This window comes from Myxocyprinus asiaticus, chromosome 15, assembly GCF_019703515.2.
Source record: "Myxocyprinus asiaticus isolate MX2 ecotype Aquarium Trade chromosome 15, UBuf_Myxa_2, whole genome shotgun sequence".
In the NCBI taxonomy this organism is placed as follows: Eukaryota; Metazoa; Chordata; class Actinopteri; order Cypriniformes; family Catostomidae; genus Myxocyprinus; species Myxocyprinus asiaticus.
The window spans coordinates 32,956,352-32,981,655 of record NC_059358.1 but is presented as its reverse complement, the minus strand read 5'-3'; the positions used below and the strand labels follow the sequence as shown (position 1 = coordinate 32,981,655).

At 38.9% G+C, this 25,304-nt stretch overlaps 1 protein-coding gene across 2 annotated transcripts in view; it reads left to right on the top strand.

Annotated features, from left to right (window-relative positions):
- Positions 1 to 25,304, top strand: part of LOC127452742 (zyxin-like) — a 45,317-nt gene that overhangs the window by 9,650 nt on the left and 10,363 nt on the right. For both annotated transcript variants that reach the window (XM_051718407.1, XM_051718406.1), the window contains exons 2-3: positions 21,132 to 21,333; positions 22,072 to 22,322. In XM_051718407.1, the coding sequence (XP_051574367.1) occupies positions 21,138 to 21,333; positions 22,072 to 22,322 (447 nt within the window). In that variant the 5' untranslated portion in view covers positions 21,132 to 21,137. The remainder of the gene's footprint in view (positions 1 to 21,131; positions 21,334 to 22,071; positions 22,323 to 25,304) is intronic.

Below are 25,304 nucleotides of genomic sequence, written 5' to 3'. Positions count from 1 at the left end.
GGTAGTCTTAGTCCCTATCACTGTGGGATTCTTCTATTCCCCGACTCGCCGTGTGACCTCAAAGGGCCCTTGCCACTTTGCTAGTAATTTAGAGCTCGATATGGGTATTAATACAAGGACTTTTATCTCCCTGTGTAAATTCCTGTTGCCAAGCCCCCTGTTATACAGCCGGGATTGACATTGTTAAGCCTGTAGCAAATTCTCCTTTGATAGCTGCCCCAATGTGTGGAGTTTTGCTCTCAGGTCAAGAATGCATTGAATTTCGTTTTTGCTGCTTGAAGGTCCGTCCTTCCCAATTTTCCCTCACAACATTTTTTTTTTCTTGCTACGACTGCTATGACTTCCAGTAGAGTGAACGCTGGCGCTGCTCTCCGGCTTCTTTTCAGTGTTTTTAGATGCTTTTGTTTAGTGACCTTTTGCAGGAGCGACCTCGGGAAATTTAGTTTTATGCTTCTCTTTTATGGACAATCTTATGGACTATTGACTTTTTAGTTTGGTTTGAAATCTATGCTAAACCTCAGGAAATTTGACTGGATTACCTCAAAGGAAATAAACACCACTGTACTCATCGATGGTCTTCACCGGGACTGCTACGTGCAGTCTTAAATAGGCTGTTTGATTCCCTGACAATCGTCGATGTTCAGTGGGGCTGGAGCGCGTGGACTTTGAATTTGGGTTGTGCTGGTGGATTCATTGAGGATTTTCTGCCTTCTGTTGCCCATCTTGGCCTGCTGGAGTTTTGTTGTTGGCCCTCGCCTGTTTCAGCAGAGAGCTCCCTGCTTGTCTGCAGGTTCACACAATCATCTTTTTTCCGACATGGTTTTATTTTACTCATCTCTAGATTTACGGCATTTGAATTCCTCAGCCCACCTGTCAGACGGAGTATACAATTATTGCGCAGCACTTGGAATCACGTGTCACCCCTAGTATGTCCATCGAGGGTCACACCAACATCACTACAGATTACAGACTGATTCCTCTGACAACCATCACATACCATCCATCTGGCCTTCACGCCGTTGCCCTCTGACTGGTGAAAGTGAAATGAAGCAGGGTGTCAATTTTGATAATCTCAATTTGCTTAAACGCACATCTTTTATTTCACTGATGTCACCAGTCAACCCTCTACGATCATGTTGGAGAAAGAATCATCATTGGCTAGTACATTTTTGTTTTTATTCGCCAGACTTTTGATAACATGTAAGCATAATGTAACAAAACAATATTAAGCAAACTGAGAGAGGGGGCCTCTTCATATATATTCACGCAATATAGTATATTGTAATTTTTTTTTTTTTATATTTTGCTTTATGATTTTAATCACATTTATCTTTTTAAAAATGTACAGATTTCACGTTCTATCAATTTATATGATGTCATGAAATCGCATTTTTAAAAATGATACAAGCTGTTGTCACTGTTTGAAATTTCGTACACATTTTTAACAAAACAATTCACAAGGTAGGAACCTAATAATGAAAATTAGGGGTCACGATTATGACATTTGGCTGACAATTAATTGTCAAACAAATAATTGCGATTATGACGATTAATTGCCTGTTTTAGCGCTATGATGATTAATTGTCTGTTTAAGGTGTTTCATGAATATGACGATTAATTACCATACAAACTCACTATGTGTGCTTCATGCACACAACAAAGTCATTTATACAAATTTAGCTTGGGTCATAAAATAAGGGTATATGATTTTCTTTTCAGGCTTCAAAAACGTATAAATGACAGTCAAATATAAAAGTATAAAATTTAGAATAATTAAAATAATATTTTAATTATCAAAATATGTCTAAATAACTAAAATATATCTCTCTTATTTGTCCGATTTGCTTTTGATCCATTGGACTTTTTCAATGTTTTGTTTTCTTTTGCTTCTTTTGTAACCCAGCCAACCTGTATAGCTATTATATTATATTATATTATATTATGCAATAGTAAAATATTTCTGCCTTAAATTCTTCACTTTCACACATTATTTTAAGGCTCTCTGATTAACTCGCAAGCCCTTATTTCTCATGAAGGAAGACTTTGAGATTCTGTTTGTTGCATTTTATCATCTCCACAGAAATAGAGCAGGGCATCTCTCTGTCTCACTGTGTGTTATTAACACTGCGTGAATAAACCCACAATGACCACGGACATTTGCCATTACATGGCCGTTAAGTGAAACTGGAGTGCTTTGCGTTCACAAAATTAATACTTTTATTCCTTGTTTCTATTTTCTCGGGAGTTTGGTGCAAGCCTCTGTAGACAGCGTGCACATCAGAGTGCTTGAGAAGTGGTTCATCTGCACACGCTCTCAAGAGAGCTGCTTGTGACGTCCGTGGTGCGGTTCCCTGAGATGCTCGGAGTTCAACTGAATGAGACACAAGTGCTTTTTCCTGCATGCTCATGAGACAGCATGCAGGGAAAGACGAGGCTGAATCCAGCTTCTTAATCAACTGCTTTTTATTCAGTAAAAGGGCCTCGGTGCTTCGACACTACATAACTCTATCACTGGTGAGTGAAATGTTAATATTTACCTGCCAGTGGCTAATAACAGATGTTTTTTGGTTGCATAGTGCGAAATTTACTCGCATATGCGAGTGATTTACTCGCAATGTAGAGGGCTGCCACTATTAAGATGGCCCTCATTAATGCACGATCAATATCAAACAAATCTTTTATTCTGAATGACTTTTTTATATCACGATCATTGGACATTTTATTCATCACTGAGACCTGGCTGAATCCTGGCGAACAAATGGCCCTGGGGGATCTAACACTGCCAGGCTGTGACTTTTTAAATTCCCCACGGACTTCAGGGCGAGGAGGTGGCGTTGCCACTGTTTGTAGCAACAATTTAAATTGCAGGACACTGCCTATGGACATGTATTCCAGTTTTGAGGTCCAATTATTAAAGATTGACGTCTTGGGTTCTGCTTTCTGTGCACTTGTGTACAGACCTCCCAGATTTAATAAGAACCTCATCCATCAACTTTCAGACTTTCTCTCTGGACTGGTGTCTCATTGTGATAGACTCCTGATTCTTGGGGATTTTAACATTCACGAATGCTATCCATCAAAACTTCTGGTAAATGAATTGATCTCACTGAGTCTTTTTTTTTTTTTTCTCCCCAATTTGGAATGCCCAATTCCCAATGCGTTCTAAGTCCTCGTGGTGGCGTAGTGATTTGCCTCAATCCGGGTGGCGGAAGACAATCTCAGTTGCCTCCGCATCTGAGACCGTGAATCAGCACATCTTATCACGTGGCTTGTTGAGCGCGGTTACCGCGGAGACATATCACACTATTCTTCGTGGCATCCACACACAATTCACCATGCGCCCCACCGAGAGCGAGAACCACATTATAGCAACCACGAGGAGGTTACCCCATGTGACTCTACCCTCCCTAGCAACCAGACCAATTTGGTTGCTTAGGAGACCTGGCTGGAGTCACTCAGCACGCCCTGGATTCGAACTCATGACTCCAGGGGTGGTAGTCAGCGTCTTTACTCACTGAGCTACCCAGGCCCCTCCCTCAATGAGTCTTTAAATTTTTGTATGACATGTCACTGGTTCTACTCACTATATGGGTCATACGTTGGATCTTGTGTTATCTTATGGTCTTTCAATATCCAACTTTGAGGTCTTAGATATTGGCATTTCTGACCATTATTCTATAATGTTTGAGTCTGTATCTACTTTTCCTCTCCCTACTTTTTCTCAGCCCTTACGTCACTCCTGGTCCATTCACTCATCTACTGCTAATCTGTTTTCAGAAATGTATCTAACTCATTTCACAGATGATGTCATAGCTGGAATTGACACTGAATCATTGGTTGAAGCTTTTAATAAATCTTGTACTTTTACACTTGATAATGTCGCTCCGCTTAAGCCAAGGAGAATTAAGTGTGTTTCACAGCCTTGGCTAAATGACGTCACCCGCACTCTCAAACAAGAGTGCAGAAAAGCTGAGCGCAAGTGGAAACGAGACAAGCTTCAGGTCTCTTATGATATTTTAAAGGAGTGTTTACCTAACTCAGAGAGGTGTAAAGGAAGCGAAAGTCAAGTTTTTCTCTACATTAATCTCCGATAACGCAAATCGACCAAAAGTAATGTTCAAAATAATTGAATCTGTTTTAAACCCAACTAAAAATGCCTTTCTGGACGCCACCCAAGAGAACTGTGAAACATTTTTAAACTTCTTTACTCGCAAAATTGAGCAGATTAAAGGTGCTATTGTTCTTTCACAATTTGATCAACCTCTAAAACCTTCCCCATCCAGCTCCCTGACTCACTTTGAACCAGTTATGTCAGCACAGTTAGCAGATGTAGTTTCTAAGATGAAGTTTTCCAGTTACAAGCTGGATATTCTTTCTCCGTGCCTTGTTAAAGAAGTTTTCATGACCATCAGTTCCAGTGTGACAGCTATAATTAACAGCTCATTAGCAAGTGGATTTGTTCAAAGAAGTTTTAAACATGCAATTCTACATCCTTTATTAAAAAAAATCCTTTTTTGGATCCGGCAATACACAACAATTACAGACAAATCTCAAAACTGCCTTTTTATTTCTAAGATCTTGGAGAGAGTTGTTTATTCGCAGCTCTACTCCTATCTAAATACATTTAACATTTTAGATACATTTCAGTCTGGTTTCAGACCCTTGCACAGCACTGAATCTGCATTGTTGAAGGTCACCAATGATATTTTACTCTCCATGGATTCAGGTTCACCTGTCGTCTTAGTTTTATTAGATCTCAGTACTGTCGACCATAATATTCTTCTCAATTGTCATCCAGGGTATGGCCCTCCTGTGGTTTTCCTCCTATCTAAAAGAAAGGTTGTTCTCTGTTAATTTAGGTAATTTTTCTTCTGCGTCAGCTCAATTACAGTGTGGTGTCCCTCAAGGGTCGATTTTAGGACCCTTGTTATTTTCACTGAATATGCTTCCTCTGAGCTCTATTTTTCAGAAGTACAGCATATCTTATCACTGTTATGCTAATGATTCACAGTTTTATTTCCCAGTGAGTATAGACAAGAATTGTTTATTTGAGAATGCCCTAAATTGCTTCAAAGATATCAAACATTGGCTGGCAAAAATGTCTTACAATTAAATAAAAGTAAAACCGAAGTTCTGATTTTAGGTTCCTCCATGTCCTCTTTACCTGACTTGGTTGCCCAGTTAGGTCCTCTGTCGTCAAATGTACGTGATCATGTAAGGAGTCTTGGAGTGATTTTAGACTCCTCGTTACTTTTCAATAAGCAGATTAGTGCTGTTGTCAATTGTTGCTTTTTCCACCTGAGATCTATCACTAAAATAAAAAAATATGATTTCCCATAAAGACTTGGAAATTGTGATCCACTCACTTATTACATCAAGGTTAGACTACTGTAACTAATTGTACATGGGTCTGTAACTAATTGTACATGCTTTACCGCCTGCAGCTAGTTCAAAATGCGACAGCTAGGCTTTTAACGGGGTCAAGAAAGAGAGATCACATTTCCCCGGTTTTAGCATCTCTACACTGGCTTCCTGTGAAATTCAGGGTCGATTTTAAGATTCTGATTAATGTCTACAAGGAACTATCTGGTCATGCACCCCAATACATCAGTGACCTTCTCCCTTACTCCCCTACCAGAGCACTCAGGTCTTCTGATCATCTGTTATTGAAGGTTCCACGTTGCCACTATAGATATAAGGGTGATTGTGCCTTTTCTGTGATAGGTCCTAATCTTTGGAAATGTCTCCCATTCCATGTGAGGTCAGCTTCATCACTAGCCATTTTTAAATCTTCTTTAAAAACATATTTTTATTCTGTAGCTTTTGAATAGTTTAAAATGGATTAATACATGATACTGTATTTAAAGGTTTTTATTTATTTTATTATATTTTATATTTAACTTTAAATCAATATATTTTTATATCTCTCTGTCATTATTTGTTTGATCTGTAAAGCACTTTGGGTCAACTTCTGTTGTTTTTAAATGCGCTCTATAAATAAAGGTTGACTTGACCAAAGGCTGACTTGAAATCTAAGACACTGCGAGGCTTACACCCATACAATAATTCAAATGGGGAGAACCCTGTGGAGGCGGAACTGACACTCTGCCTCCCCAGCCAGCAAATCCCACACCACACACCAAGACACTTTGGTGCAGGACCCATCCGCACATAAACCCCCCAATAACGACTGAAATTCCGGCCAATTCGTACCCAAAATCAGCGAATGGGTGAGACGAGGACTAACCGCCGCCTCTATTCTATATTTTTGCCCCTGAAATTTAATAGCCACAGGCACTAAGGGATATTCGTTAACATCCCCATGCACACACCTCACCTTCACCCTACGTGCTGTACCCAAAGCCTCCAGTTAAACCAAGCATTGGTGAATCGAGGTTTGATTACAACCCCAATCCACCAACGGTTGGTATGTACCCCCATGAATACTCACAGATATCTGGTACGTCATTGGTCCTGGAAGTGGCCGGCTCCCTGCAGCACCAGCACACCGGCTCAGACTTCCCTCCACACATGAGGCTACAGATTCTTCAACCTGGCAGGAAAGGGAAGGAGAAACGGAAGGGGGGGTAGAGGTGCCCTGAACCCCCCGGGCTCGCGGTGCGGGGTTTGGGGGAATAAACCCTCATCTCCAGGGAGCAGGGACGGGAACAGGTCGAGGTAGGGGAGGGGAGGGGAAGAGACAGCAGGAGATTAGAGAGAGAGATAAAGCTTAGCCGTCTCCCGGATACACCGTCAAATGGTCCTCAGCTAGGCGGACTGCATCCTCCAGCAACATCGGGTGGTGGCACCGGACCCACTCCATGGTCCTTTTGGGCAGCTGATCGACGAACTGTTCCAGCACCACCAAGTTGACGATTCCCCCGATGTCACGATCCTCCGCTAGCAACCACCTCCGGCAGGCATCATAGAGCTGCTGGGCAAAAGTGAATGGGTAGCCAAATTCCCCATATGTCAGCGCCCGAATGTGCTGACGATGTTGCTCGGGGTTCTGGCGACCCGCTGTAGGATTAGCCACTGGCAGTTGTTGGGCCGCGAGCTGAGCCTCCTCCAACAAAAGTGGCAACAGGTGGACCGCCCACTACATCTGGGGCAAGCCCGACCCAGGTCGTCCTGGGGACCCATCTTGGCCAGGGTGATCAGAGGTGGGGGTCACATGGTCGGGGTCGCTGCTGGAGTACCACATGACAGCAAGCTCTGGAACACCCACCGGTCCTCTGCCTGGGCTTGTAGGAGCTCCTTGAAACGTTGCTCCTGTTCTGCTCGAAGCTCCAGGAGGGCCTGGTGTTGAGTCTGGTGGATGCCAGCAAGGGTCTTGATGATGTCTGCCAACAGCGAGGACTCCATGACGACAGATCTCCCTCAATCCCGGTTTTCAGCACCAGTGTAATGAGGTTCAGTAATGAGGAAGCGGGAGATGGTGATTCCAACGCAGGAATGTCACTTTATTTCAGCACAATCAACACGTTCGCTTACAGTGTAACGGTGAAGCTTCCAAACAAAACTCAAAACAGTTGTGACGTGGCAGCGGCCAACACACAAGCAGCTTCTCAGCTGGGCTCTCTCTCTCTCAACTGCTGCTGTCTCCTCTCCTTAAAAGACCCAGGGTTAGATTTTAAATATTTAAAAGTTTTAAAATGTTCTAAAGCTAGTTTTCTGAAAGTGAATTCAGCACTGGACAAATAGTTCTGATAGTTTATAGTTTTGAAAAAAGTGTAGAACATTCTGAGAATGTCATTCAGACGACTTTTCTTATACAGAACAGGGTAAGGCTAATTTAAATTTGTGTAAAGAAAAGGCAATTATATAGGCCTAACAATATTTTTTTGCTTGGTAATTTATTTTAATTTAATGTTTTTTTTTTTTTCGTTTGGTAATTTATTTTATTTAATACAGGGAATTTTGCCGGCATTTTTTCAAAAGCTAAACAATAATTTTATAGAATTGGGCTGTATGTTAGTGTTCCAAAAAAGCACACTGAAGCTTTTCTCCTAGTATTGTGTATTTATTTTTAATTTAAAACATCTTTGTGCATAGAAATTATATGTTTTTGCATTGTAGGCTAATTCCATGACTGCCGTCTATTATTTTGAATGGTGTGGAAAAGCAACTTTAATAAATAAATGGATGGATACTGCGATTACATTAATCGCAAAGGGTGGCCATTCATTTGTTCTCCATATTTGTGTTGGCACTCCTGGAAGTGTCGTGATGCAGATGTGTTTGCATCATCGGATCTGTGCAGATATGCTGTTAAGACGAATCCATAATAGTGCGGGTAATGCTTCACGTACAATATATTGAAAAAAGGATGTATACCTTGTCGTCATGATTAACACAGGCTATCGACTGGGGTAAATTCTGTCATGTCGCACTATATTTTTGCGTTAATGCCAATTTTCTTGACAAAAAGTGTTTCCAAACCAGTTTTTTGCGACATTTGAAGTATCGACATACAGTTTATGCACTAGAGTTAAACGGAAAAATATTATGTCGACACGTGACATTTTAGCGATATGTCAGCCATATCAGTAAACTTTTTGATGCGCTACACCTTTTGTTGCAAAAAAAAACCTTGGATGGAAGCATAGGCGGCCGAAGAAGGATGGATAGGTGGTTGTACCAGCACCAAAACTAATAGCAAATGTGGCCAACCTGTGGGTCTCTTCTTCTCTATGGTGCACTTAGCTAAAAGGAACTCAGAATTGGGGATGCGGTCATCCTCTCTATTTTGTGGCATGGGACCCTCAAAAGGAAGTCAAAAATGAGTACCAATGTGTGCTCTGCAGAAGATCAGTTAGTGGAAACGGCTTACACAGAACACTGCATGCAAGTTCAGTGTTAGTTCTCGCAAGTTTGTATTGAACACAAAAAGAATAAAGAATCTTTTGAACTTCAGGGTTTTGGCTTGACTTGTCTTGTGTGAATATTTCATCAGAGCATGCACTTCTGCATTATTAAACTCCATAGCTGAACCAGAGGAAAAAGGTGAAGAATTTGCACTTTACATGTGACTGCCTCTCACAGCACACTCAAAACTGGGGACTAAAAAGAGTCTGGGACCTCTCTCACCTCTCTCTTTTTTGGCCTTAAATTGTGTGCTTCCACTTAGTTATACAGAATCCGTTAAGAGCCTCTCAGATGTGGAGATGGTATGCTGGCCCACTTCAAAGCATCTTTACATTTTACAGAAGCATCTTAAATCAACCATCAAGGCAGAATGGATCTATAGGCTACCTCCTGTCAGGTGATTGAGACATTTTAAGAATATTTATGTGAACTGAAACTCTTTTGCTAATGCCAGAAATTCACTTCATGTCATAAATTCACTGGAGTCTGTGGTTGTGGTTTTGTGTGGGACTCAACTACTAAATGACCCATAATTTCTACCCTGAATAAAATTAATTCACCAATGAGTTCAGACTAGGGCTGGGTGATATGACTGTGAACATGTTTACATACACACCAAAAAAATCAGCATAATCAAAAAGTCTGACAAAGCAAGAAAATCATGTTTACATGAGATTTGAAATCATTGGATGGTTCTGTGCTTTTGACGTAAAAATGTAAACCTGTATATACACAACACTTCCGCACACTAGATAAGCCACTAGGAATTCCAGTAGAGGTGTTTACATGCAACTAGAATTCAGGGTAATGGGCAGAAATCTACATGTTTTGTTCGGTTTAAAATAGGGGTGCAACGGTTCTCTGTAAAAAAAGAAAAAAACGAAGCATACGGTTCGCCAACCACGGTTCGGTAAGCCCCGCAGTTCATCTCTAGTTTAATAACACATCTGGATCATACAGTTTGGCGAAGAAAATAAAGTGCCAAATAGACATGCGCAGTTGTAACCTCCGCTAATGCACCTGTATAGCTCTGTAGATGGACACACTCCGCCTGTGTTTCACGTGGGTCAACTTTCTACAGAGAGAAGCTGTCCTATTAACTGTTAGTATGTTAAATCAGTTGATGACATCGCAGTTCTGCATGTGTTAGCTGGCAAAATGGTAAGCGAAGAAAACAAGCCACAAGAGAGAAGCCCCTGCATCATTTAAGTCTCCTGTCTGGGAACTTTTTATTTTGCAGTCAATTACAACAGCGATGGTCAAAAAAACATTTACTAAATGGGCATTGTTTGCAGACATTGCTCAACGCGAGTGCCATATACTGATAATACATCAGTATTTGATTAGCTATTTATGCTGACATTACCCGAGTGTATATATAGCACATGGTGTGCACAGACCGCAGGTGAGCCTGAAACTGCATACAGACACACTCCTTTCCGTCTTTAAGCAGGCACTTGGTGCTAGTTCGGACAGACATGAAACAAGAACTAAAACACTTGGGGTGTTCATAGCCAAAGTTATGTTGCTCTTACTCCGTTAATAAAGATGTGGGATTTCCACGTATGATTAAAATACTCGAGTCGTGTTATGACATCCATTCTTGTATTCATTTTAATAGCAAGATTATTTCTTCTGTAGTGATGTACAGATTCTGAACTTTGAATATGCGTTGAGTTTGAAATGCATTTTATGTTGATGCATATAGCCTAATAGTGCAGATTAAGTTAAAATGTTGAGTTAGTAATTAGGGAAAGTTCTTTTTATTTTTTTATTTATTTTTTTATTTTTAAGGACCCTAATGAAAATTAACCATGGTTTTACTATAGTAATGTTGTAGTAACCATGACTGTAATAGCAAGGACTGTTGTCACCATGGTTTTCTTAGCAGAAATCATTGTTTTGATAGAATTAACCATGGTTTTATGTAGTAATACTGTAGTAGCCATATAGTAAACATAGTAATATTGTAGTAGCCATGACTGAAGTAACAATGACTGCTGTCACCTTTGTTTTCTTGTCAGAAATCATAGTTTTGATACAATTAACCATTGTTTTACAACAGTCATACTGTAGTTTCCATATAGTAATCTTGATTTTACTAGAGTATTGTAATCATGTCAGTAACCATGTTAATTTTGTGGTTACTATGATTTTACAACAAATACAATGTTTAAACTATGGTTACTATTGTAAAACCATAGTGATTTGTAGTGAGGGAAAATCTCTTGAAGTGTCTGTTACCAAATAGAATATTCTTACTTTGGATTTGGCAGTAATACTTTTTTTCCCCTGAACATATCAAATACCAAACCGTACTGAAACCATGACTCTAAAACCGTGATACAAACCGAACTGTGAGACATTTTAACCATTACACCCCTAGTTTAAACTGTTTATGACCTTACCCTGATGAAGGAATGCTGATTAAGGCATTTACATTACGGATTTTAAAGATGCACTTAGTAATTTTTTCCTCATTAAAAAAGTTGTTCTCCTTAAATAAATTACAATTTTGAAACATATGTATAAAATCATGTTCACTCACATGAGATGAAGACTCCAGTTATCATTAACCTAATAAAAGCTGTTTTATTCTACATGGAGAGGGTCCCCTAATGGGGGCTGCCATGTTAAGATCACATGACCAGCCAAATACTACTCAATCTCAGTAACTGCCCTGTTATTGGACATTTTCCCTCATAAATGAAATTAAAAAAAAAAATTATTATAATAAAATGTATCATGGCTGACTGTGAATAGTGAATCTCTACATTAGCATCTGTATCTGAAAACTATTGCGTTTGAATCCACGCCACTAGGTGTCAGTGTAAGCCTAAGACAACGTTAACAAAAAACATACTAAATGCACCTTTAAGCATGATCGTGTAAGAATATAAATGTAAATGCGTTCTGTGTACAGTATATATTGTGCGATGGTAGAAGTATGTCCGTCGGTAGAGGTTTGGTATGCTGTTTATTTGCGGTAGACTAGACTATTTGCATGGAAATAAGTGGGAATGACTGCTGTGAAGGCCTTTGCACACCAGAGAAAAATAGAAAAAACATTCAAGACACTTTCACAAACTATTTAATTTCACTTGCTGGATAAGTTGACTGGCAGTATTATCATTCACTGGCAGTCTGAGGGGTGATTAGATAGAATCGAGTGTAAAAAATAATATAAACGATTAAAACATGTTATCAGTATTAACAATTCTGATTATATGCCACTGCCATGCATACTGTATTTACTTGTGTTAAGTACATTTGTTTAAAATCTCTGCATAATGCATGCTCATAATGACTGTTAAAACCAATGTTGTCAATTGGGACAATACAGATTGTATCTTATTGCCATATATATCTGCTTGTGTTGAATATTTGCTCAAAACCCTGCATGCTATGTATTAAACGTGACAAAAATTTAAATGATACAAGAGTCTATTTAATGCACAATAAAACAGAAATCCCAACCAGCAAAACCCATCTTCAGTCTGACCCATTATTAGATACCACAAACTTAACGACAACACAGCTGTTAATGACTGTAAATGTTAACAGTAGCACAGCAATAATTACATGATTTTTTTAGAGACACCACCACGTTTTTGGTATACAAAAGCACTTTGTTACAAAGACATAGAGTGCACTGCAAGTCACAGCAGAAGTATTAAAATATTATTAATATTTAGCTAAGAAAAACACTGAAGAGCTATAAAGTTCTTTATTAAAAAAGGGATACAAAGACAAAGATGCTGCACAATAGTATACACTATATTGCCAAAAGTATTCGCTCATCTGCCTTTAGACGCATATGAACTTAAGTGACATCCCATTCTTAATCCATAGGATTTAATATGACGTCGGCCCACCCTTTGCAGCTATAACAGCTTCAACTCTTCTGGGAAGGCTTTCCACAAGGTTTAGGAGTGTGTTTATGGGAATTTTTGACCATTCTTCCAGAAGCGCATTTGTGAGGTCAGACACTGATGTTGGACGAGAAGGCCTGGCTCGCAGTCTTCGCTCTAATTCATCCCAAAGGTGCTCTATCGGGTTGAGGTCAGGACTCTGTGCAGGCCAGTCAAGTTCTTCCACACCAAACTCGCTCATCCATGTCTTTATGGACCTTGCTTTGTGCACTGGTGCGCAGTCATGTTGGAACAGGAAGGGGCCATCCCCAAACTGTTCCCACAAAGTTGGGAGCATGGAATTGTCCAAAATCTCTTGGTATGCTGCAGCATTCAGAGTTCCTTTCACTGGAACTAAGGGGCCAAGCCCAGCTCCTGAAAAACAACCCCACACCATAATCCCCCCTCCACTACATTTCACAGTTGGCACAATGCAGTCAGACAAGTACCGTTCTCCTGGCAACCGCCAAACCCAGACTCATCCATCAGATTGCCAGATGGAGAAGCATGATTCGTCACTCCAGAGAACGCGTCTCCACTGCTCTAGAGTCCAGTGGTGGCGTGCTTTACACCACTGCATCCGACGCATTGCATTGCACTTGGTGATGTATGGCTTGGATGCAGCTGCTCGGCCATGGAAACCCATTCCATGAAGCTCTCTACGCACTGTTCTTGAGCTAATCTGAAGGCCACATGAACTTTGGAGGTCTGTAGCGATTGACTCTGCAGAAAGTTGGCGACCTCTGCGCACCTCAGCATCCGCTGACCCCGCTCTGTCATTTTACGTGGCCTACCACTTCGTGGCTGAGTTGCTGTCATTCTAATCGCTTCCACTTTGTTATAATACCACTGACAGTTGACTGTGGAATATTTAGTAGTGAGGAAATTTCACAACTGGACTTGTTGCACAGGTGGCATCCTATCACAGTACCACGCTGGAATTCACTGAGCTCCTGAGAGCGGCCCATTCTTTCACAAATGTTTGTAGAAGCAGTCTGCATGCCTAGGTGCTTCATTTTATACACCTGTGGCCATGGAAGTGATTGGAACACCTGAATTCAATTATTTGGATGGGTGAGCGAATACTTTTGGCAATATAGTGTACATGATGAAGATGTTAGATCCAGTCTTCCACTAGACCTCTCTCTCCGTCAGATGATAGTGAATATCTCCAAATATCAGAGTTCTACATGATGAACAAAACCAGTCAACATCACCAGCTTGTTATGTTAACCCACTCTTCTACCAGCCCAAGAGTTAGGCAGAGTCAGCAGGGGAATATACAGTTGCAGAAGGCAGGAGTTGAAGTGATGGTAAAAATTAGCAGAGTTTATTGAATAATCTTAATTGCGTCTTTTCAAATTGGAACATTAGATTCTTCAAAGACAATCCACGGAAGATCAGATAGGTTTTTTTTAAAGGGGATACAAGCCAATGTTGCAGCAATATCATTTACATGTTAAGAGAACCCATATGGGGTTTTTTTTTTCTCCGTTTTAAAGGCATTTCATGCAAATTAAATACACATCATCCCTGCTGGACCAGAATTTCTTCCTCAGGTTACTTCAATGTTTAATTCAGCTGTCAAAACAGCTTTTTGTGCTTTAGCACCACCAATTGCACTGATTTGGGAACTGCAGTGACTCTTGACACATGTTCCAAAGCTCATATTTTATTGGTCAAGGCATTTTATCCACAGGTGAAGAAAAAAATCCCGGCACACTCATCGAAAAAAAGCCAACCAAACATTGCTTTGTCACCGTGGGAATGTTCGCTCCAGGTGTTAGGGCCTGTGAAATCCATTTACATTTTTTCCAAATTCCATGTTTTCCATTTTATTTTCTCTGAATTCCAGGTTTTGAAGTTGAATTACAATTGATCATTAAAAAACTATCTAATCAAATGAATTTCTAGAATTTTATTGAAGTGAAAACAGAACAATTTCTTTTCAACATGCCATTGTATTATTTTTTATTAAATGAAGAGCTTCTATACTGATACTCACAGCAGAATCCAAAACACAACATTTGAGGTTTTTTTATGTATTTATTTTGTCAAATACAGTGCTGCACAGTAGAGCATCACAGTGTCAATGAAAGCAGAAAATAAAATCTTGCTTGTGAGATGTTGCTTAGATATAATGTAATAATTATTTATATATTATTATCGTTATTAATACTACTACATTGAATTTTACATTTTACTATACAGAAGTAATATATTGCTATCGCATTTTTTCCATTTCAGATGTCTAGTTAAAAGGAACTTTTATTTTGAAGTTTTGGCAGAGAACCAGATGCTTTAGACAACTTCACCAGACTTCTCTTCATAAAAGCAGTTCACCCTGTGGGCTAATGTGCCTGTTAAACCTGTGATTTAATTATATAAAAATATACTATGCATGTGTTGCGCTTCACAGAGAATACAATTCTCTGCTCGTTGTCATTTATACACACAGAGCGCACATGATGTTTATGATGCAGCTCACATTCACTTACTGATGAAGCTTGCAGCTCAGCCATATATAAGACCGTATATGGTATTTGTTGAATTAAATCACAGCCTTTTGTGGTTTAATCATCACATTTGGAAATATCCCGATTTTAATTTGATTAATTGTGCATTTATACATTAATTTTATCCCAAGTTTGTCCATTTCCATGACATTCTGCGTTCTATAGTTAATTCCATTTTTATGACTGGATTCCGCGATTCCGTCCGTTTTCCACAATGCGGAAATCTTAGGGCCCTAAGGTGTGAATTGCTCTCTAGGAATCCATTGTTTCTATTCAAAATGTAAACATCTGCATGTGGTGTGCAAAGGGCTTTACGTTATTTACACACAAGAGTGACAAATTAACATTTGCAACAGACGTGTCCCAAACCAGTCAAAGCTAAGGATGGGCATTCATCAATAATTTGGTATTCGAATATTTAAGCTCATAAAAAAATGAATATTCGAATATTCTATTATTTAAATGAAGGTAATTAATGAGAAAGAGATGTTGTAAAATTATTTTTGTAGTCATAAAGGTTGCGTCACCATTAAAAAAAAAAAAAAAACAAGCTTCTGGGGGGCCTGGGTAGCTCATTGGGAAAATACACTGGCTACCAACCCTTGGAGTTCGCTAGCTCACTAGTTCGAATCCCCGGTTGCTAGGGAGGGTAGAGTCACATGGGTAACCTCCTTGTGGTCACTATAATGTGGTTCGTTCTCGGTGGGGCGCATGGTGAGTTGAGCGTGGTTGCCGCAGTGGATGGAGTGAAGCCTCCACACGCGCTATGTCTCTGTGGCAATGCGCTCAACAAGCCACGTGATAAGATGTGTGGGTTGATGGTCTCAGACGTGGAGGCAACTGGGGTTTGTCCTCCGCCATCCGGACTGAGGCAAATCACTACGCCACCATGAGGACTTAAAAAAGCACATTGGGAATTGGGCATTCCAAATTGGGAGAAAAAAAAAAACAAGTTTCTATTATGTCCTGTGTTTTTTGTTGTTGAAAATATTTAAACAAGCAATGTGTGAAAACAAAAAAGTATAGAATGAAAGCATTGAAGCTCACGCAAAGCGAACAAAAAGAAAACGCTAATGAAGTAGACTGACGCAGTTAACGTATAGGACGAATATAAACACTCGACATATAATAGTTATGTTTATATTGTATAATGTTTTTGTTGAGAAAAACAAGCATATCCACATGCTCAGTAAACTATACTCATTTATACACACCAGATTAAATTATGGAATGTCCCTTAACTCAGCTAGCAAAGTCTTTCTCGGATGCCATGTTTGTTGTTTACAGAAGCGTCGCGGGGATTACGTTGTTACGGGGATGCTGCTTTCTGACGAGCTGCACATATACGGGAGTAAAGAGTACACCGCTTATCCAGTACATTTAAACAGGAACCAAGCTTTCTCGCAGTAAGCCACATTCTGGCAATAACCCGCTTTTTTGGTGTCCATCTGAACATACTGACAGAACCCTTTCCTCATCAAATGTGATCAACTTGTTGCCATCCAGTGTATTCTGTTATAACTGCCAGTTTTAGGTTGTGTTCAGGATTTACATTTACATGCATCTCACTGTATTTATGGCCAGCAAAGCAAAACTTTGCGAAATTCGAATAGTATTTTTACTATTCGAATAAATATTGCAGAACGAATACTTGAGTATTCGACTACTCGTGCACATCCCTAGTCAAAGCAAGGAAGAACTTATGTGGATGCTGTAATTAGGTGCAACTTAAAGCAAATTTTATTTGTTTAGTCACAACTTTCTGCATTACTATATAATTCAACAGATGTGAGGATGCATGTGTAAATAATCCATATCACCTATTTTATGAATGTCAATCAGAATTTAGAGAATTATTTGTTTCATATTAGCATTGTTCATTGAGTCATTTTGTATGTGTGTGTTATAATGACAAACTTATTCATTTGTTATGAATAATCTTATATTTTGGTCTCCGTCCATCAAGTTCCAAATTAAAACTGAAAATTAGGTGAAAGGTCTTTTATTTAAGTATTGAATTGTTTATATTGTTTTATATATATATGCACTGGTGGCCAAAAGTTTGGAATAATGTACAGATTTTGCTCTTATGGTAAGAAATTGGTACTTTTATTCACCAAAGTGGCATTCAACCAATCACATTGTATAGTCAGAACATGAATTTTCTTAAATTACTTTAAAAAATCCTCCATGTGCAGCAATGACAGCTTTGCAGATCTTTGGCATTCTAGCTGTCAGTTTGTCCAGATACTCAGGTGACATTTCACCCCACACTTCCTGTAGCACTTGCCATAGATGTGGCTGTCTTGTCGGGCACTTCTCATGCACCTTACATGACCAATAACACTCTTTTCCAGTTATCTGTTGTCCAATGTCTGTGTTTCTTTGCCCACTCTAACCTTTTCTTTTTGTTTTTCTGTTTCAAAAGTGGCTTTTTCTTTGCAATTCTTCCCGTAAGGCCTGCACCCCTGAGTCTTCTCTTTACTGTTGAACATGAAACTGGTGTTGAGCGGGTAGAATTCAATGAAGCTGTCAGCTGAGTACATTTTTGACTTATATGAAAATATTTTTGACAATATTGACCTTAAGACATGCCAGTCTATTGCATACTGTGGCAACTCAAGAACAAACACAAAGACAATGTTAAGCTTCATTTAACAAACTAAATATCTTTCAGCTGTGTTTGATTAATGGCAAGTGATTTTCTAGTACCAAATTAGCAATTTATCATGATTACTCAAGGATAAGGTGTTGGAGTGATGGCTGCTGGAAATGGGGCCTGTCTAGATTTGATCAAAAATTACTTTTTTAAAATAGTGGTGGTGCTGTTTTTTACATCAGTAATGTCCTGACTATACTTTGTGATCAGTTGAATGCCACTTTGGTGAATAAAAGTACCAGTTTCTTTTCATAAGAGAAAAATCTGTACATTATTCCAAACATTTGGCTGCCTGTGTGTGTGTGTGTGTGTGTGTGTGTGTGTGTGTGTGTGTGTGTATATGTTGTACTGTTGTTTACATTTGTACTGTAGAGCACAGATCAGGTTGAGGTTGATAGAATTGCAATGGGATGAATGAAAAGGTGTAAATTAATTCTGAGATACATGAAACTACATGTGAATAGGATCCCATACTAAGCCACAAAGCATGTCACCCTTCCTTCTCTTCTCTTTTTTTTTTTTTTTTTTTTTTTTTATCTTATTGTTCTCCATTGGCAGTTGACTTCAACAAACTGTAACATGATATGACAGGATATAATGAGGTAATCAGGCAAGAATAACAGGCACGTGGCTCCAATTGGTAATACTAGAAACTTTTCTTTCTATCACAAAATTCTTATGTACATCTCCCTGGAAAGTCAACAGTGGGTTGAAGGCGAAAGCTGATTGGCTGGGACAGACAGCTGAATATTCTGCATTTAAAATGTTTACCATCGTCCGTAATTCATACTTTCAAAAGTAGGAGTCTTTGATATGGTTTACTGGCAGTATTACGAGAATTACAATGGAAAAAAGTTATGACTCAGTCATTGGGTCAAATGAGACTTGGATCTGCTACAGTAGAAAGAGGAGGAGAATGAGGTAACGCCATGGTTTTTAATGGCAAACATGCTTGAAGTAAATATTTGTGCATAACACATGCCATTAGAGCACTCCTGAGGAATATCACATCCACATGTCTCAAGCACTTCAACTGTTTCTAGCTCAAGCTCAGTTGACCATACCTAAGGCTTTAAAAGGGAGAACCTCCATTTGGTCAGCTCGCTTGCATGCACACACATTCAGAATGGAAATTATATCCTCAAGACGACAGTGTATCTTGATGTTTCTCTCACCATCTGTGTCAGCTGTGTCCTGTTAGTACATGACTTAAAGGAAGAGTTCAACCAAAAATGAAAATCTGTCATTATTTACGCAACCTAATGTTGCTCAAAAACTGTATGACTTTTTCTTTCAAGGAGCACAAAAGGAGAAATTTGAATAATCTTTGTAATGAAAGTGAATAGTGTCTCTAGATTGTCAAGCTCAAAAAAGGACAAAAAAAACTGACTGTTGGATTCAGAGAGTGAGACCTTTTTCTGGATTTGAAACAAAGTCAAGCAAAGTGTGGATATGAAACCAGTCAATTTAGGCAGCAAAACAGTACCTGAGATTATATAAGGGGAAGTGGCCTGAAGTATATGGACAATGTTGAACATACCTTTCTAATTTGGCTATTTCAGCTACGCCCATTATTAGTTTCAGCATGACAATGGCCATGTCCAGACGAGCCCCATGCAGTGTAGTTGTTTGGCATCTATTTCATGAAAATCACTCGGTGGCGGTATTTTAGTAAAGGATTTCCTTGTTTTACCTCACCCAAGTGATGAGTAACGGTTGGGCAGACAGACAGAGTTTTAGTTCCGGTCTAGTTAGACAGTGCGCTATTCGTGGCTTGTGCATGTTAGTTTTAAACACTTAACAGTTTACAGTAAAAACTTGCCTTCCAAGCCAGAACTTAAGTGTTGAAAAGACAAGAAGCAGCATTGTGGACCATGATGTATTTACTTCTGTGTAATTACAGTAAACTCAAAATAGGAACAGATCATCACCACCTGTTCAGCATCACTAAAGAATGCTTTTGAAATTATCTTATTTTACAACCATGATGTTATTGGAAAAACTCTGCAAACATTGTTAAATTGCTCAAGTTCAGGCTATTTAAAACTTGCAACCAGCATTATTATATTTTAGAATTTTATATGTATTTTTTATTTCTATTTTATTTTCAACTTGTAATGTAATTTTGCTTTGTTAGTTTTAGTTGTAATATTTTTTGTGTTTTTTGCTTCTAGTTTTTCCAAGTATATTTAGATTGTATTTTGTTTATAGTCATTTAGAGTTGCCTTTTTTTTTTTTTTTTTGCTTTAACTGATATCATTTAATATTTAACAGGGTTAAATCTCACTGGGCCATTAATAGTGGCATTTTTAATGAAGACAGCTTGTAAAGTTTTTAGTTTATATGATATAATGATATACCAAAATTATTTTGTGGTCATTTTTATTTTATTTTAGGTCAAATTTGCCGTCATGAAACTACATGTATTGTAGTTTAGTTTCAGTTTTTTACATAATGTTTGTAAAGTTAACATTTGGTTTAGTTTTGCTAATGATAATAACACTTGGGAGATGCAGGAGAGGACTTTGAAATTTTACCCAGATGTTTAATCTATATACAGGATGACTCTCTAGAGCAGGGGTGGGGAACGTCAGGCCTCAGGGGTGTATAAGGACCGCAAGACCATTTTACCCAGCATGCGAGGCCATTCGAGAAATAATTTGAAAAGCAAAAAAAGGCCTTGATTCCATTAATTGTAAAAAAAAAAAATAATAATTATAATAAAAATAATAAAACGTAAAAATAATTATTAACGCAAAATACTGTATAATAGAAAGATCTAGTATGAAAAGAGTACAATTTCAACCCACAATCAGAAAATGTAAGCAAATGTATGGCCCACGAAGTATTTTGTAAATACTCAAATGGCCCTTAATAGGAAAAAGGTTCCCCACCCCTTCTCTAGAGTACCAGTTCCACAAAAACAAAGCTGCTCCAAACACCAAAGCAACAGACCACTGACAAAACATTCAGATTTTCCATATGCTATTTTGCCTAACTATACAAACTTGATCAGTCCTGGTGGTCTTGAATTACATTTTCTTTTTTTTCTTTGCAAAACATTGCACATGAACTGAAAAAGACAAGTAATTTGATACTGTAACACTGATGCATTTTTTTCTTTCTTGGCTCATGACTACAATGTTTTTCCCCCCACATATTGTCCATTATTTTCAGATTAAGATGGCTGACTCTAGCAGCAGCAAGCCCTTTGTGGTAACTTCCTCTGTGTCCCTCAAAGTCACCGCCCCTTCATTCTACAACCAACCCAAAAAGTTTGCGTCAGTCGCACCTCCGCGGCCCAAAGTACAGACCGTAAGCACAGGTGTAATTGGGCGAGTTGGAGAGATGCCCCCGCCCCCTTCAGCAGTTTGTGAGGGTAAGACTAATTCCTTTAAATTAAATCTCTTTAATTTATTAAACTATTTTCTTTAAAGTTAACTACCTGTGAACTTAACAACTTGTACCCCTTTTCCCACTGATATCTAGTTCAGATGTTTTGTTTTAGACTGGTGATGTGGTTCGAGATCGGGAACTGGCATCATCACCCTTTTTTGGAAAAGGGGCATTATAGATCTTATCCTTTTAACCAGAGCAACTAGTAACCACATTTTCTTTGGTTTACCATCTCAAAAGCCTCCGTTGGATTGTTTTAGACTTGAGCTTTGTTTATTTTTGCCGTGACTGTAACATCTTGCACAATTTTAGTAATCCTCTCCTTTTAGCCTTGCATTGCAACACATGTGCTTGGCAACAAAGTGCATTTCCAAACATTTCTGTTAGAGATATACAATACAAGAGAAAACAAGTTACCACTTTTGAGCCAAGTGTTAAAGCATTTTTCAGGGTGTAAGCTGTTGAGTCTGACTCAAAGCATTGCATTGCAGTGCATTATTTTGTATTCAATAGCTAAATTGTCCGTCTAATTCCAATTCTGAGGATTCCAAGAGTTGGATGTGTAAGAAGCAATGATGTAAAGTAATACTTGTACACTATATACAAAAGCTATGCGATCTTGCTTTGTGTTTAGGTGAATAGACAATGCAGAAACGATTGTGTTTTTGTCATTGTTAATTGTAAGTGGAGTGTAATGAAATTCACTGCCTCTGTCTATTAGACTTCCCGCCCCCTCCACCTCCTCCGCTGGATGATGCAGAGCTCCCAGCCCCCCCTCTGGAATGCCATATCACACCCCCTGCATCTGATGTTCCTCCTCCTTCATTCCCAGCCCCGCCCCCCGTCGCAGAAGACCTGCCCCTCCCTGCTCCTCCTGAGGAGTTCACCTCCGTACCCTCTGCCCACTTTCCGCCTCCTCCCCCACCACCTCCTCCTCCTCTTCCTGAGACTGGTGCAGGTGGCAACTCTCAGGTAAGCCTCCAGACATTGGATTTAAGTGCAGGCTGAATTCAAGTCTTCAGAAAGGGTTGTTTACCCTAAAATATCAATTCTGTCATCATTTATTCAACTTCATATTGTTCAAAACCTGTACAACGTTATTTATTCCACTGAACCTAGGAGACGATATTTTGCATAATGTCCAAAGTGCTTTGTCATTTTTAGATCTCGAAAGAAAAAAAGAGCACTCATTATGCAAATATAACTTTTCATTTTTTTCCACAGCAGAAAGAAAATCATATGGGTTTGGAATGACATTAAGGTGTTAGTAAATGATGACAGAATTTATGCTATTCCCTTAACTGCCCATAAGTCTTAAGCCATTTAAAATGCTTCTGCTCTGTACCGAGCACTATTTCACTGCATTTGCCTTTAAGCCAAATTTCCATTCTGACACATTATGGCATTCCTGCTAGAATGTTTTACAGAATTAAGTTATCCTAGTTCATCTCTTTCTTTGTGGGAACAGAGAGGACATGGGAAAGTCAATTTAAGCAGTTATGTGTGCTGGCTGCTGACATGTCTATATAAGCCCTGGCTCTATTTGTGGATGTGTTATTGTGGTGCGTGTGATATACATTAATTGGGCAACATCATAATTTGCACAGGGCCTTGTTGAATCAAATAGACCTACTGTAAGCAATTAAACTACAGCACAAAAACCATTGCACTTTTTTTTCATGCAGCATTTTCTTAGAATTTTATCTAAATACAACTGTTTTTAGTAGTGTGTGTGTGTGTGTGTGATCACTCTTGCATTATCACAGTCGGGTAGTGAAGTTCACTGTAATAGACCTTAGTCAAGGTAGATGTCATATTTAATTTGTGCATGAATGAAAGCGAGGCTGTGAAGAAGAAAAGTACCGTTCATTCAGTTTGTCGTACTGTTGTGTGTAATTTCTGCACCACTAGCATCACCAAACGAAATGATAAAATAATGACTGTTTTCAAATAGGTTTCTTGAACAATGCCCCCAGTTTACCTAGAGATGTTGTTTGAGCCAATGTTTCTGTGTTGGGAGGTCAGGATCAAACAGAAATACCAATGTTTTCATAGCACGACAGAGACATAGTGTTTACACTTATCAGTAAAGCCCAAAGTATACTTCGGTTTTGACGTGAACGCTTAGCGTCTGCATACAGTTGAACACTCAGCCTTTCGAAGTACTGTATACTTCATTTAACTGTGTGCGCATACACAGGCCGTTGCGCGCTACGACTGCTATGAGATACTGGACTGTTTCTCTTCAGGTGTTTAGACCCATAAAGATGTCTTTTATAATCCTTCAGCTCAAGTTATACAAATGCAGGTTTCCAGACCTCCTCACACATGCGCTTTTGATGTGCACATCTACTGTTGTTTATCGGTGATTACATCTTCTATCACTACTTCGTGACAGCAGTGGCTCAACGGTGAGTGTTGCCACCTTGTGGGCCAACTAATGACTGCAAATAATTCCAGGCACATGTGCGTCAGAGTGCACGTGGTTACAAAAATTGGGCCGCATGCATTCAGTGCTCGAGCACTCTGCTGATGGTGAAATTTGCATCACACGTCCTGTACACAGACACCTAGAGTTTGCGTCTGGTCTGACCAAAGTATACTTTGGGCTTAAGCCAGTTTATGAATGACTTTGGTTGTAGTTGTCTCTGCATATAAAATTAGTATTGATTTTAAAGGATAGATTGGATTGTGATTTTAATGTAGAACGAAATTACACGCTTCACCTTTAAGTCAAAAAACACCTCTCCAATAATTTTCCATTGGACAAAAAATCTGGGAAATATCAGTAAAAATAAGACGCAAGCTAACACATTCAAGGAATGTTCCAGGTTCAATACAAGTCAAGGTCAATTGTCAGGATTTGTGGAATAATGTTGATTACAATGAAAAGTTCTTTCAAAATGTCCCTTGATTATTTCGAAAAGGCAAATATCGCGGTTACAGTAAGGCACTTACAATGGAAGTGAAAAGTGGCCTGTAAATAAACATTAAAATACACATGGTTTCAAAACTATAGCCACAAGATGTTTGCATTATATGTGTTAATCTAATTTTAGTGGAGAAAAATCTCAGATTTACCAGCATTTCAACAAGTTACAGGGTTTATCGGTGTTGTGTCGTCATCACAACGAAGTTGTAATATTGGAGACAACTTTACACAGATAAGGTGATTTTATCACACTAAAATCATGTTTTCTATAATGTTTATGTTATGTAGCTATACTTTTGAAAGAGTGTGTAACAGTGGCCCCATTCACCTTAATTCTAACTGCGATTTTTATTCAAAATGTTAAATTTTTTTATGCCACGAATGCTGTCGATTGAGTTTAACATGTATTGAACCTGGAACATTCCTTCAAGACCCCCACAGCCTAGTTTTCACTCGAGATAAATAAAAATAAAATACGACTATGATCCATAGAAAAGTGCATGTTTCCGCTTCGAACAGGGCTCATTGCAGTGATCATACAGTGCTGTGGTTTGCTGAGTGAAAGACTGTCATTTGTTTGTTTCTTTCTCAGCTCATCCACATTTCTAAGATCTTCATCCCTCTCATTGTGGATTCAAACACACATTCTGCCCTTTTATTTTCTCAGAATTTGCATTAATTATACTCCAGGCACAGTTTCTTTCATCCTTATTTATAGCTGTACTCCACACTTTTTAGTTTCTCCTCAGGAGTATTTTGTTCAGCTCTGACCCTGTTATTTTCTGTTCCATATTTATATAGTCTATTTTATTGCTGTATCTCTTTCCCACCCTTTTATCGCCTCAAATTCGAATGTGCTTGCTCTCTTTCTCACATAACATCTGATCTCATGGATGATTCACCCTTTCTTGTCTTCTCTCTTGTCCTAAACCACATCCTCTCACCCCACACTTATTTTGTCTCATTGCTTCGCTCCTCTCACCCTCCTCCTCCTCAATTTGTCTCTTATTCTCTGTCTGTAG